Source organism: Cynocephalus volans, chromosome 7 (assembly GCF_027409185.1).
Source record: "Cynocephalus volans isolate mCynVol1 chromosome 7, mCynVol1.pri, whole genome shotgun sequence".
Lineage (NCBI taxonomy): Eukaryota > Metazoa > Chordata > Mammalia > Dermoptera > Cynocephalidae > Cynocephalus > Cynocephalus volans.
In genome coordinates, this window is record NC_084466.1 from 153,209,071 (window position 1) to 153,222,932 (window position 13,862).

Sequence of the window (13,862 nt, forward strand, 5' to 3'; positions counted from 1 at the left end):
TGGGGACAGGGATTGGGCAGAGATCACCCAATGGGTTCAGGGAGTTTTTAGGTGTCAATGACAAACTTTTGAAACTAAACAGCTGGTGCTTGCGCAAAACTCAATTTTAAAAAAAGAAAAATAAAAGACTATGACCTAGAATGTTCTCTGAGGACTGGGGAGGACACCCGAGGTGCACAGCCATGGTGGATCTTTTTTTGCCTGCTGAGGCCAGCCTCTCACCCCAGGCAATGCCCACCACTGCAGCCCTGTGACCGTCCTAGGCCCTGGCATGCCCAGCACAGCCCTTGTACCACAGGCAGGCTGAGCACCAAACCCCTCCCTGATGAAGACACATTTGTCCAGGCTCCTCTAATTGCCCTGATGACATGGTCATTCTTACAGGGCAAGGCCAAGAAAAACAGGGAGCTGTGGACCCCAGGCAGAGCCCAACCTGATCCTGGGTCATTACTGTCAAACCCACAACTCCACGTGGCTCCTAGAAGGGAGCAGCGCTTCGCTCAAGCTTCGTCCCCTCACTTATGCCCCGTTTCACAGGCGCGACTTCTCCACTGCATGCTCACACAGGTCCAGAAACCCTCTGATTCCTTGGCTGACGCTGCTCTGCAGACAGCCCCAGGGCCCATCTGCAGCCTGACTGACAGGAGAAGCTGTCAGGAAAGACAGTTTTCAAGAGTGTTGCTGTTTTAACAGCTTCCCAGGGTAATCAACACTGGGCAATAGGACCAAGAAAGAAATCACACATTTATTTAAACTCAGGAAGGGCGAGCTGCCTTCTGTTGCAGGCAGGACAGGCTGCAGTCAACAAGGCTTGATCCCATCTCATTTGAGAAGGCTCACTAGGGAGAGAGGTTGCCAACGGGACAGACATGTCTCCCTCACTGCACCTTGAGAGATGGGGGCCAGCAGGTGGGTCCGTCTTATCTCAGAATCCTGGGAGCCTGCCTCAGAGCAGGTGCTCCAGAATTATTCAGTACATGAGTGGATGAGTGAGTAAATGAATGGATGGATGGATATTCTAATCAAGTTATTTAGGGAAGGCCAGTCATGAAAAAGATACACATTTTAGGGCCCAAGAGACATCTAAAAGGGGCCCACCTGATGCTGCTCTGCCACGGCAGAAGGGAGAATGGGGGCGGGGGGGAGGTGGGAGGCTGAAACCCACCCTCAGCACTGCAGGCCATGATGGCACTGCACGGCTTCTTTGTCTGTCAGTGGACTAGCTTCCTGGGGCTGCCGTAGCAAAGGACCACGAACGAGGTGCCTACAACAACAGGAATGTATTCTCTCTGTTATGAAGGATGCAAGTCTGAAGTCAAGGTGCCAGCAGGGCCGTGCTCACTCTAAGAGATCAAGGAGGGGATCCTTCCTGGCCCCTTACCAAGGAGGTTCCAAGCAATCCTTGGCTTGCAGCAACATCAGCCCGATCTCTGCTTCCATCATCTCATGGAGTTGTTTTTGTTTGTCTCTGTTTTCTATTTGTAAGGACACCAGTCATTGAGTCCTGCATGGCCTCATCTGAACAGATTTTGTCTGTAAAGGCCCTATGATTTCTAAATAAGGTCTCATTCTGAGGTTCTGGGTGGACATGAATTCTGGGGGATGTTATTTGGCCCAGGGCAGTCAGTCAGGCCAAGCCCTGTAACCCACCCAGAGAGGACCGCCCATCCTTCTGAATTGAGCTGCTTCTTCATGGGGAGAGGTGGGCTTCTTGGTGTGAACCCAAACCCAGGCCCAGAGCTGGAGATGAGACAGAACTGAAATCTGTGGTTCCCCCTGAGACCTGCCCTCTCAACCTCGAATCCCAGAGTCCTCAGAACAGGCGAGACCCAAGAGGGAGGCCTGGGCATTCTCGCTACTGCAGAAGCAAGCAAGTCACTGAGAAGCCAGAAAACAAAAACAAAACAGGGTAAATGGAGGTGAGAAGAACTGAAATCTCTTCTCTCTCACCCACCTACTGTCCATGGGGTCGGGTAACCTCAGACGTGAGTCATCGACAGAACGAAATGATCAAGCCAAGGGCAGTTAGAGCAGGAAGAAGGAGAAAGTGGGGAAATAAAACATGTTGAGCACTTATCATGCACTGGCACTCTGCAGACATGCTCTTATTTAGTCTTCATGTCTATGTATCAGGAATGAAAGAGCTGCTGAAAATTAAAGATAAAAATGAGAGCAGACTCTTCTTCATTCTGGGGGAGTAGCTGAGCTCTTCTCAAGGCAAGGCAAGGTGCAACTCAGCCAGGATGGGAGGAGGCAGGAGTAGGGAGCTCACAGTCTCTATCTACAAAACACCAGACCTCCCACCACTCCCATCCCAAAGCCCAAGAGGCAGCAAGTCAGAGGACAGCAGAGACAGAGACAGAAGAAAGGGAGAGAAGAAAGGTCGAGGCAGAGGAGGACAGGCCCAGCAACATGCTGACAAGCCAGTCTGCAGAGAAGGCAGCCAGCCACAGATCCCCGCTGCTGGGACAGCAGGAGCCTCAGGAAGAGAAATGTCTGCTGCTGGGTCTGCGGGGTTTCATGCTGCATGCATAAAGCCCCTTTGTTACCCCAAACCTTCTGCAATAGTCCCTCATGTAAGCAGCAGCAATGGAGCAGCAGTGGAGACTGCGGTTCTAGAATCCAGAGTCACTGGTAGGAAACACCTGAGGTTGCCAAGAGCAGAGCTGGGAGAAGGCAGCCAGGCGGCCACCCCAGGAGCCCCTGGAGACGCCAGGGAAGGAAAGAGACTTGGGTTTCCTGGAGGTACTGTGATGAGGGCTTGACTTATTTTATTTGGATGTTTTATTAAAAGGTCCCCCCAGAAGTTGAAGGACTTAGTCAAATTCCACAGCGAAGGCATTACTTCCACTTTACCGACGAGGAAAGCAACGCACAGAGCACTTCCACAAGTTGCCTGAGACCACAGTGGCCAGGGAGTGGAGGCAGAATTTGAACCCAGGTCTGGTCTAAGACAGAGCTCACACTCTGTGTGTCCACCAGGCTTCCCCTGAAGGAGATGAGTAATCATCTCTTCTTTAAGGCCCTGGCAGCCAGTAAAGATGGAGAGGGCTACACAGCAATTCCAGCGAGCTCTTCCGCACTCATCAGAAAGAGGCTGATAGCAGCACTCATGGCAAAGAGAGGCCTGACGTAGGGGGACAACGGGCAGCTTCGTGCACCATCCGATTCCTGTCTTTTTCAAAATCCAGGCCTGGACCACATAAATGATCAATTCCTTAGCACAAGAGAGCATTCGCACTAGTGGCCCAACTTTGCAAAGCAAAGAGATTTATTTAAAATTACTGGTGGGATGTAAATGAGTACAAGCATTTTGGAAAACAGTATGGAGGTTTCTCAAAAAACTAAAAATAGAATTATCATACGATGCAGCAATCCCACTTCTGGATATATATCCAAAGGTAGAGAAATCAGTCTATCAAAGAAATACCTGCAGTCTAATGTTCATCTCAGCACTATTCACAGTAGCCAGGATACGTAAGCAACCTAAGTGTCCATCAGGGATGAACGGATAAAGAAGAGATGGTATATATACACAACGGAATGCTACACAACCTTAAAAAAGGAAATGTTGTCATTTGCAAGAACATGCATGGAACTGGGGGATATCATGCTAAGTGAAATAAGATAGGAACAAAAAGACAAATACTGTCTGCTCTCACTTATATGCGGTGTCTGCAAGGGTCGATTTCATAGAAACAAAGAGCAGAAAGGTGGTTACCATAGGCTGGGGGGAGGGGGAGGCAAGGGAAAATGTAAAGGTTGATCAAAAGACACAAAGTTTCAGTTAGACCGGAGGTATAACTTTTAGTGATCTCTTGTACTGCGTGGTGACCACTGTTAATAAAAATTTATTATGTATTTCAAAATTGTTAGAACAGATTTTTAACATTCTCACCATGAAAAAAATGATAAATTGGTGAGGTAACGCATGTGAATTAGCTTGACTGAATCTTTCTATAATGTAGACATAGATCAAAGCATCACATATCTGTCAATTTAAAATATAAAGATTAATTAAATGATTACATAAAGTTCAACAACAACAAAACAGTCTCTGCACCCATGACAACCCAACAGCATAACAGCCCCTCCTTCCCCCAATTTTTACATATTGAGGGGAGGAGTGAGGGGGCTGAAACATCATTACCGTTCAGCAAGTCGGTGGTGGTCTCACCATTAAAATAATGTTTCGATAACGTGTGAACTAGTAATCGTGGACTGGGAGGGTGCATTTGCCAGGAGGAAGGACACAGAGCCTTTCACCCGGGCCTGATGTGGGGGCACCGCCCTTTGGAACCTCCTGCTCACTCAAGGGGGAATAAGCTTCTTTCCACTGACCTCCCTGCAGCTCATCACCAGGTTCTCTGAATCAAATCCAAGGACCTGGACACCTCGGTGCAGGGCAGAGTGAGAGAGGGGAGGCAACCTCCCCAAATAGGTCAATGTCGCATGTTCAAAAGAGAAGGCGCTGGGCAGCCCCAGGGACTCACGCGTGGACTTCCCAGGGCTCTGCGCACAGCCCCGTGTCCCTGTGGGGAAACTGTGCAGAGCTCACCAGGTCTCTTGAAGAACGAGGCAGCGGCACTGCAGTGCTGTGTGTAACAGCAGAACCATGAAGACCACCAAGGATGTGATCTTGAAGTCTGCAGGTGTGTGTTTTAATCTGAACCCCTCATTATTAAAAATTGACTTTCAGAAGCTCTCCCCAGGTTCTGGTAAATGTAGATCTTTAGTACAAAATGGTTAAGTCCATTCAAACTTGGGGAAGAAGACTTTTACTTATTTTTTTTTTTATTAACAATATGTATATTTTTTAATTGTGGTAAAAATACACACAATATAAAATTTACCATCTTAACCAGTAAACCACCATCCATCTCCGGAACTTTTTCATCTTGTAAAATTGAAACTCTACCCATTGAGAAACAACTCCCCACTGTCTTTTACTTTTGAGCTTTAAAAATCCTATTAATAGACCGTGGCATCCAGTAAATCACTTTCCAGCTCAAAAATTTCTGGAAACATTATTCATGAAGTCTTAAAAAGCACCAGCACCCTCCTCCGCCCCCACCAGAGAATTCACAGGAAGATGGTAAGAGATGGAAGAAACAAAGGTAAATGAATTTTTCATGAAGAAGAGTTTCAGGAAGAGCAGGCCCTGGGCAGCTGCATTTAGACCACGAGGTCACCTTGGGTTTGAGCAGCTGAGTGGGCTGGGCCAGCTCTGGCTTTGGCCTCATTAACTTCCACAAAGCAATCTGGCCAGCATCAGGGCAATAAGCAAGACTTATTTGGGGGCCCTTGGACATGACCCCCACCAGGCAGCATGCATGAACAGCCAGCTCCCCCTGGGCAGACTGCTAAGTAACTTCCAGAAGAAAAAATCCCTAAATATTTGGGGGATGGAAAATAGAACCAATCTGAATTCCTTCTTGAAACCCACCAGACTTCACAATGCAACTCTGTCTTTGTGTGTGTTTAAATAGCCCCTAGGACCTGTCTTCAAGCACACACACCCAGAATAACTTCACAGGGAAATGTTTATTTCATGACACTTTCACAGGCTGCCCTTTGCCCTTTACCAATAACAGATGAATTCCTGCCTGCAGAGAGAAACCATGGCCCTACTCTTTAAAGCAAGCAGCCCCCCGGCTGTGCTGAGCAGAAAGGGCAAGAAGACTCCCCCCTGGCAGAAAGAGGGCCAGAGCCCATGACGCCCTCCCTGAAGTCACCTGCGACATCTGTGCTGACTGCAATTCCAGCACTAAACAGCCAAAGAAGGAGGCCCAAATCCAAAATCAGTCAGGGCTTCAGCATCCTCTCTGTATCAGTCTTGAAAACGTGCACAGTCTTGAAAACATGCACATCCTCTGCACCAGCAACCCCACTTATCATAATCTGATTTCAGGAAACAATCGTGGACACGCACATGAAACAATGACAGAGTAACAAGGATGTCCACCGCGGGGTTATTTACAGGATCAAAGTGTAAGAAATAGCTGAGCTTCCAACTATACGAGGCAGATTAAAAACATGGGATTTTGTCCATGGACTAGGACAGATGGTCTCTAACAGTTTGGATGACATGAAAAAAGTTTTGTAAAACTAGTAGGAACAAACAAATGTAAAACGAAACGTCTGTCTGGTGTGAGGGCAAGTAGGTAGGTAGGTAGATTCGTCTTTCTCACCAATAGAGGGTTTGTGCTCTGTAAATCCACGGCTGGCAAAGTAAGATCATGGATATCATGGGATTCAGAGAAAAACAATAACGTGACATTACATATGCTTTGAAAGCACATAAGTGTAAGGTCATGGAGGGGAGGGGCTAACTATAAAAACAGCATAGGAGCTGGTGGTCGCCCCCAGGTGGGTCTGGAAGGGACTGGGCATCCCACAGGTCACCAGGCCCAGACCTCACACTAGGCAGGAGCAGTAACGCATTGCTGGCTGGAGGAGAAGGCATGTCAGAGACGAGCCAAGGCTATGCCCCTGGTTCCCCACGCCTGACTGTGGGTGACGGGAACGTGAAAGTTCCCGCAGGCTAGATGGGGTCCTGCAGGGATGTTCTTGGGGCCAGCTGTCTTCCCTGGAGCTGTGTGGTCAGGAAGAGGCTGCACCTACGGGCTCCATATGGGCACAAACTCATGATGCCTGAACAGCCAGACAGAGCCAGCCACAAGCCAGGGCCCAGTCAGCCTGTCCAGAGCAGACACTAGCAAGGACCCAGATGGCACACGGGACTTCCAGCCCCTTTCTCCGAACCACCCTGAGGTTACTCCCAGATACCATCATGTGAAAACGGAGCAAGAGGAATACAACCTATAGGAAAAAGCATTTTCCCAAAGACACGGGCATCCGAGTGAAGCTGCTTAAACAGAAGATGACCATGTGAACGGTCGAGTTCAAGATGAACTTCCACCACCTCCCACCCCACCTCATTACCCAGTTTCATGGCATCTGTCAAGGACAAATAAATGTGTTCCCTAAAATGTTTACATAATTTTTTTGCTCACTTCTGAGTGGTAGTGTTGATGCATCTTCAACCTTGAAACACACATCATCTTAAAATCACAGTAGGTAAAACTGTACTTGGCAAGGGACTTCAACACCCCAAATGTCCATAGTGTTTCTGAGTGGGATCATAGGAAATTTTTATTTATTTTCTTTTTGGCTCACCTGTGTTTTCCAAATATTCTACAATAGGCATGTATTTTTTAAAAAAAAAAAAAAACACGAGAAAACAGTCTCTTGGTTTGTTTGTATTGGCTTTGGCGAGGCACCTGTTCTCCACCTGCGCTCCTGCCCTGCCGGAAGCACAGGAGGCCAGACTCACCGGGCAACGGGCAGCCAAGGATCTCCATCCTCATGCAGATGCTCCCGTTGTCGAACCAGGACTGCGGGTTTATGCGGATGTAGCGGGCCACCATGGGGACCGGCAGCTCGTTGAGAACAGGGATCTCCTTCTCACTGTTTCCTTCAAATATCTATTTGTGCTCAAGGGGAAAAGGGAGAATCTTCTAGAGCTTGATTGTCAAGGGATAAAAGAGTCAGTAATTCACTCATTCAACAAGACCTCACTGAGGAAAACCTAATGCCTGCTGGGCACTAAAGGGGAAAGACAAATGACTCAGGCCTGGACCCTGCCCTCGGGAAGCCCCCATTAGTGGGGGAGGAGGATACTTACATACGGTAGGAAAGATCTATCAGTGTCACAGGAAAGGAACAGCCATGGGGCTTTGGGATTTCAGAAGGAGAGGGCTAGGCAAAGCTTGGGGAGGAGGGCCATCTGAACTGTCACTGAAGGAAAACTAGACCAGTAGGGATGGGACGGATTCTCTAGAAAAAGAACAGCAATAGCTGGAGAAGCCCAGAGAAATAGAGCAGCTGGCTCACTGTTACTGGGACATGGGGTGGGGGGAGAATGAGAAATAAGGTTGAAAAGGGGGGCTGCGTCAGGCTGTGTGAGATGCTAGATACTGTGCTGGGAACACACACCTGAGGATCTGAGGAAGACAGTGACAGGATAAGAACTGGCTGAGCTGGAGCTAATCATGGAGCTAAAAGATCCTGGTCATTAAAGAGATTAAGAAACTATTACAACTGAGTCACTGCAAGGGCCCGGCATGCCCTATGCACGTGCATATCTTCCAGGGCTGACTTGCAAATTGTGCAAGAGGCTACGTCCCCACAGCTCTGTGGCTGGAGTAAAGGCTGGAGTTTATATTAGCCCTAAATGTGGACCTCCTAATGCTGAGCTTCAGGGCATGGAAAGGGGGTCACTGTCCATCAGCCTCTCGTGGTTGGCTTGAGTTCACACAGAATCAGCAAGCCTCCAAGGGGCTGGTCAGATACTGCCTGCCTGTGCAGACGCCCGCACAGCCAGGCACCAGAGGCATGGTTACAGGGAAGAAGAGACTCACCATGTCTCCAGATCCATTCTTAACAGTGACCCAGGTATGGCTGTCATTGCTCACCATGACCTTATAGGATGTCACCCAGTCACTCCTGTGAGAAAATAAAACATCATTGGAACTACAAACTTTACAATGTTTACTCTTCCATATAGAGCTATAGAGGTAAGGACAGCAGATTGCCAGTAAAAGATCGCACTGAGTCAAACCCTGGCACTATGACACTTACCAGCCATGTGACCTTGGCCAGGTAACCGACCTGTCTATGCCACTGTTTATTCATCCATAAAACAGTAATCCTAAAAGTACTAACCTTAGAGAATTAATGTGAGTATTAAATGGTTTAACACGCTTTAAACACTTAGGACAATGCCCAGCCCCTTGTAAGCACTAAATGTTGATCACACACATAAAGATAGGCAAATTTTATATATTTGTTTGTATTGAACAATTACATCACACACTATAGAAGCTTAATGGGGTCCCATGTGGAAAAATCATCTCAGTAAAGGTTGCAAACTGGTCTAGAAAGTTCATTTGGGAAACTGATTTAGGAATGTAACAAACTAGATCCCACCAACCCCCAAAATAACAGCTTGAGTCTCTAAGAGACATTGGGTTTCTCCTTGGCCGTAACAGGCACGTAGACAATCCACACCCCAGCAAGATTCCAGTGATGGTTATTAGACCTGAAGCCAGACACCTGACCTCACGTCCCACTGCACAGAAATCACTGGGGGTAAAACAGCCATAATTTGACTTCCCAGCATGAAGATCAATCTGATAGGCTTGGCAAAAAAAAAAAAAAAAGAAAAGAAAAGAAAAAGAAAAAGAAAAAAACAAACTTCATGTAGAAAACACATTCTTTTCTTTCTGCCTCGGTTTTTTATTATATTAATTGTTAAGCACTATAGAAAAGTCTTCCTGAGTACATTCTCTCCTCCCTTTTAATTTTTAAGATATTGGAACAAAACACCAATTGACCAATCTTCGAGAAAATTCTGCCCATTAAAGTATTTGGAATCCTTCTCCTACTGTGAAACCTGCTTGGCCACAGGATCCAGATCTATCCCAATAAGGTTTTGAGTTTATCGTCTGAATCAATAATGTCTAGTAAAGTTTATCTAGAAAGAGCAGCTGGTTCTCTTCATTGTGGTTCATCTGACCGACTCGTCACAAAAACTATTGTCAGGTGGTTTCGTGCATGCTTGGGAACAAGCCCCCACTGCACACCTTCTCTTTTCCTCGCTCCTCCCCAAGCTTTGTCTGAATACCTGCTGGAAGCTAGAATCTACCAAAAACCACGTTCCTCCTCTGAGAGTTGCCAGCTTGAGCCCACGACTGCCGATTTAGATGCACTATTAAGCATGCCTTTTCAAAAGCACCTCAGTGACAGCTCATGTCCTGTGCACTGGAAAATTATCCTCTCCCAAAATAGCAACCTGCATCCCACATTCAAATAATTTCCAAATGACTTGTAACTGCAGTTCCCTGTGCTGTTTTTCAGCTGGTGATACTCAACAGTGATCTGGCCAGCTGGACTATGGAGGGGAGGGCTGTATCCTACCAGACAGAAGTGATACGATTAGGAAACCCCTCCATCAAAAGAAGAACACGAGCAATAGAAGGGGGGTAGAGAGAAAAATAAAAAGTTCTCCAAAGAAAAGGAAAGGGAGGGGAAAATAAAAACGAAAGCCAAGTAACAAACTCCTCAAACTTAAAAAGAAATGAGCAAATCCATGACTTAGGTCTGAAAGGCAATTCATTGTTTGTATGGCTCGACCTCGCTTCTGAACCATAGAGCTTCATCATAACCTATTTACTTGACTCCTCCACTTAATGTCTCAGCAACATCTCAATTTAACCCACCCCAAACCAACCAATTCACCTCTTCCATGGCACCCTCAACGTGATGGTCTACCAGAGTCCCCCCTCAGGAAAGGTACTGCCATCTACCTGGGATGGACAAAATCCTGGAGTTCTCCTTGGCACCCCACTTTCCCTGCCTCACCTATATTGCACACATCACCAAGCCTGTCTATTTCACCTCCTGCATTTTTCTAGAATGTATCCAGCTCTCTCCATCTCCACGGCCACCAGTCCAGCCCATTTTCTTGCACCCGGACTATTGTGGTTGCCTTGAAATGTCTCCTGATACCTAAACTCCCCCCGAATCTATCCTGCAGACTAAAGCTTACTTTTCTAATGAAATATCATCATGTGATCCTGCTTAAAATATCTTCTACATTAAGTATTAAGTATTCCTCTATCAAGTATACTCTTATTTAAGTATTAAGACCAAAATCCTCATCATGCTCTGCAAGACCCTTGCTCTAGTTTTCTATGTTCTTTCTTTCATTTCCTGGTACTGATTATACTCTCTCCTGCCTCAGGGCCTTTGCACAAACTGTTCCAGCTGTCTAGACTCCTCCTCCCTCCACTGTCTGCCTATAAATTATCCAGACCTCCAACCTTATCAAAAATTCTGTCCTAACCTTCCAGTCTAACCGATTTCTCTTCTTATGTTCCTTTCTTTCATAGTTTAATTCAGTTTGTAATTTTCTGTTCATTTCCGGAATTATCTAATAGTGTCTTTTTCTCCCACTGGAGTGTAAGCATCTCATAGATGGAGGAAAGAGAGACCATGGCACTGTGGAGGACACAAAAGGAAGCTGATGTTTCCAGAAGACAGAGTGAAGAATGGGGGAAGCTGGGGCCAGGGTATGGTGGGCTTTGTAGGCCACTGACGGTGGAGGCAGTAGGCAGCCAGACCCCTTGAAATCCACCAGCCCCAGTCAAAAGTACCTGAAGACGAGTTAGAAAGTCTCTGTGTCCAAAAATTCCATCATAACAGAACACTTGTCAATCAAAGACTGTCTTAGTGTTTCCTCTATGAAATTGACTCTCCTTTCTGCCACCTTTGAATCCCTGCTGAAATGAAAGTGACCACAGATGGGTCCTCTTGCCACAAGTTTATGAAGACTTTGTTTTCTTCGTGGGACAATTTTTAATAATAGACTGACACTTTTAGTAGATTTTGAACTGCTCAGATTTTCTATTTCTTCTGTCAATTTTGTAACATATGTTTTGAAGAATTACTGCATTTCAGCTATTTTCAATTTTACTGGTATAAAGTTGTTCTTAGTGTAACTTTACTGTCTTTTTAATGTCTGTAAAGACATGCTCCCTTTTCCAGCCTTAATATTGGTAGTTGTTATTTTCTTCTTTTCCCAATTAGCCTTGCCATGAGTTTATTAATTCTATTAATCTTTTCAAAGATTAATGGCTTTTTGGCTTTGTTTATTATTTGTTTCCTATTAAACCAAATGAAACTATCATTTTTAATAGATCAAAATGGTTGAATATCAGCAATTTCTTAAGACTCAAACTAATATTTTGTTAATTTCTACTCATATTTTTTCCTTCCTGCTGCAGTTTTTAGGTTGGACTTACTATTCTTGAAATCATTGATTTTCAGTTTTTCTTCTTTTCCAGTATAGCGTTTAAGGTTATAAAGTTCCCTCTGAGCACTGCTTTAGTTTCATGCCATAATTTTTCTTTTTTCCATTTTTTTTTGGGGGGGGGTAGGGGCTGGCCAGTACAGGGATCCGAACCCATGACCTTGGTGTTATAAGGCTGCGCTCTAACCAACAGAGCTAACCAGCCAGCCCTCATGCCGTAATTTTTGATAAATCATATCTTCATTAGCATTCAGTTTAAAATATTAATTCCAGTTGCAATTTCTTCTTTGATCATGAACTAGGCGTGTATTGTTTAATGTCCAGGTACTGGGTATTTTCTAGTTACTTTTTTATTACTGGTTTCTAGTTTAATTCCATTGTGGACAGAGAACATACTCTGAATCATGTCAACCCTGTGGCTTTTGCTGAGAGTTCTTTTATGGCTCAGCACATAGTCAACTTTGGCAAATGTTCCACGTGCATTTGAAAACAGTGTCGTTTTGTAACTGTGGGGTGCAATATTCCATACATATAATTTTCATCATTTGAAATGGATCATTACCAATATTAAGATTGGAAAAGAAACATCACTAAATGATCAAATTTTGATTATTCTATTTTCTCTTTAGTAACTTATTAGTTATACACTCATACTATTCTTTTCATAATTACCCTAAAGATTACAATATGCATCATTGAGTTACTACGGTCTTATTCCAATGATAATTTCTATGACTTCCTTGATAATTCTAGAAACTTACCACACTTTAAGTCCACTTACACCCCCCCCCATCTTTTGCATTATTTTGGAATTCATTTTTAATTCTATATATGTTTTAAATTTCATAAGACATTCTATTATTGTTTTGTACAGTTAATATTCACACACCTTATTTACCCTTTCTGGTAACCTGCATTTATTTTTGCATTTCCATGTTTCCACCTGGAATCATTTTCTTTCTGTTTGAAGAACTCCCTTTAACATTTGTTTTAAATCAGGTATGCTGGGCAATAAATGTGTTCAGTTTTATTTTATGGCTTTACTTCATCTTCATTTCTGAGTGATATTTTTGCTGGGAATTCTAGATTGACATTTATTTTCTTTTAGCACTTCAGTTAATCACTACTTTGAGGCATTTCTTTTTATACACACATTTTGAAACTACTCTGTGGCATTTAAAAAATGTACAATAAGAATATGAGTAGAAAAATGAGTGCTAACAATTTTAGTTCAAATCCAGCTTTGTTGTTTACTAACCATATAAACTTGGCAAGCTAACATCCTGAAAGTAATGATACCTACAAAAAGGTTATATATTAATTTATAATCGGGAGGTATTGTAGTATACTGGTTAAGACCTCAGGCTTTGAGGTCAAGAAGCTCAAACTAAAATTCTAGTTCTCCCATTTACTAGTGGTCACCTGTGTGAGAGTCATGTGACTGCCGAGCTCCAGCTGGGAGATAAAGTAACAACTCTTTTGCCTTGTACAGTACATGAGGATTGAATAAGGTAACACATGTAGAGGGAACACAGTGCCTGGCACATAGTAACTGTTCCATAAGAATACTATCATCATAACTAATACACTGCCAAATGCCATATCAACATATAGGACTACCAGTTGTAATTTAGGAGGTGCTCAGTTTCCCTGGGTTCGGGTTTCAGGCCATGCCTCTGTGTTTCCAGCCACTCCCTGAGGTCTCCGGCCCCCCTCCTCTTGGCTCTCCCCTGGAGGAAAGCTACTGTTGCAAGTTAGACCTATTTTCAGCACCATCATGGGGAAAATGAGACCACAAGGGGCTGGCCTATGCAAATTCAGTGGCTGGGCATGCTCAATACAGAGCACAGAATATCCTTGAACATGCCTGGTGCATGTGATAGGGTCTGACTGATGAACTGAGCATGCACAAGACTATGTTACAAATATCATGCTTGCTTCTGAGAATGCAGAGGTCAATTATACACAATCCCTTTATTCAAGGTTT

The 13,862-nt window shown here is 44.7% G+C and overlaps 1 protein-coding gene across 1 annotated transcript in view; it reads right to left on the reverse strand.

Moving 5' to 3' along the window:
* The window catches only part of CPXM2 (carboxypeptidase X, M14 family member 2), a 120,116-nt gene that overhangs the window by 32,730 nt on the left and 73,524 nt on the right, over positions 1 to 13,862 (reverse strand). The window contains exons 5-6 of the mRNA XM_063102425.1: positions 8,424 to 8,508; positions 7,337 to 7,487 (exon numbers count right to left, since the gene is read on the reverse strand). Of these exons, the coding sequence (XP_062958495.1) occupies positions 7,337 to 7,487; positions 8,424 to 8,508 (236 nt within the window). The remainder of the gene's footprint in view (positions 1 to 7,336; positions 7,488 to 8,423; positions 8,509 to 13,862) is intronic.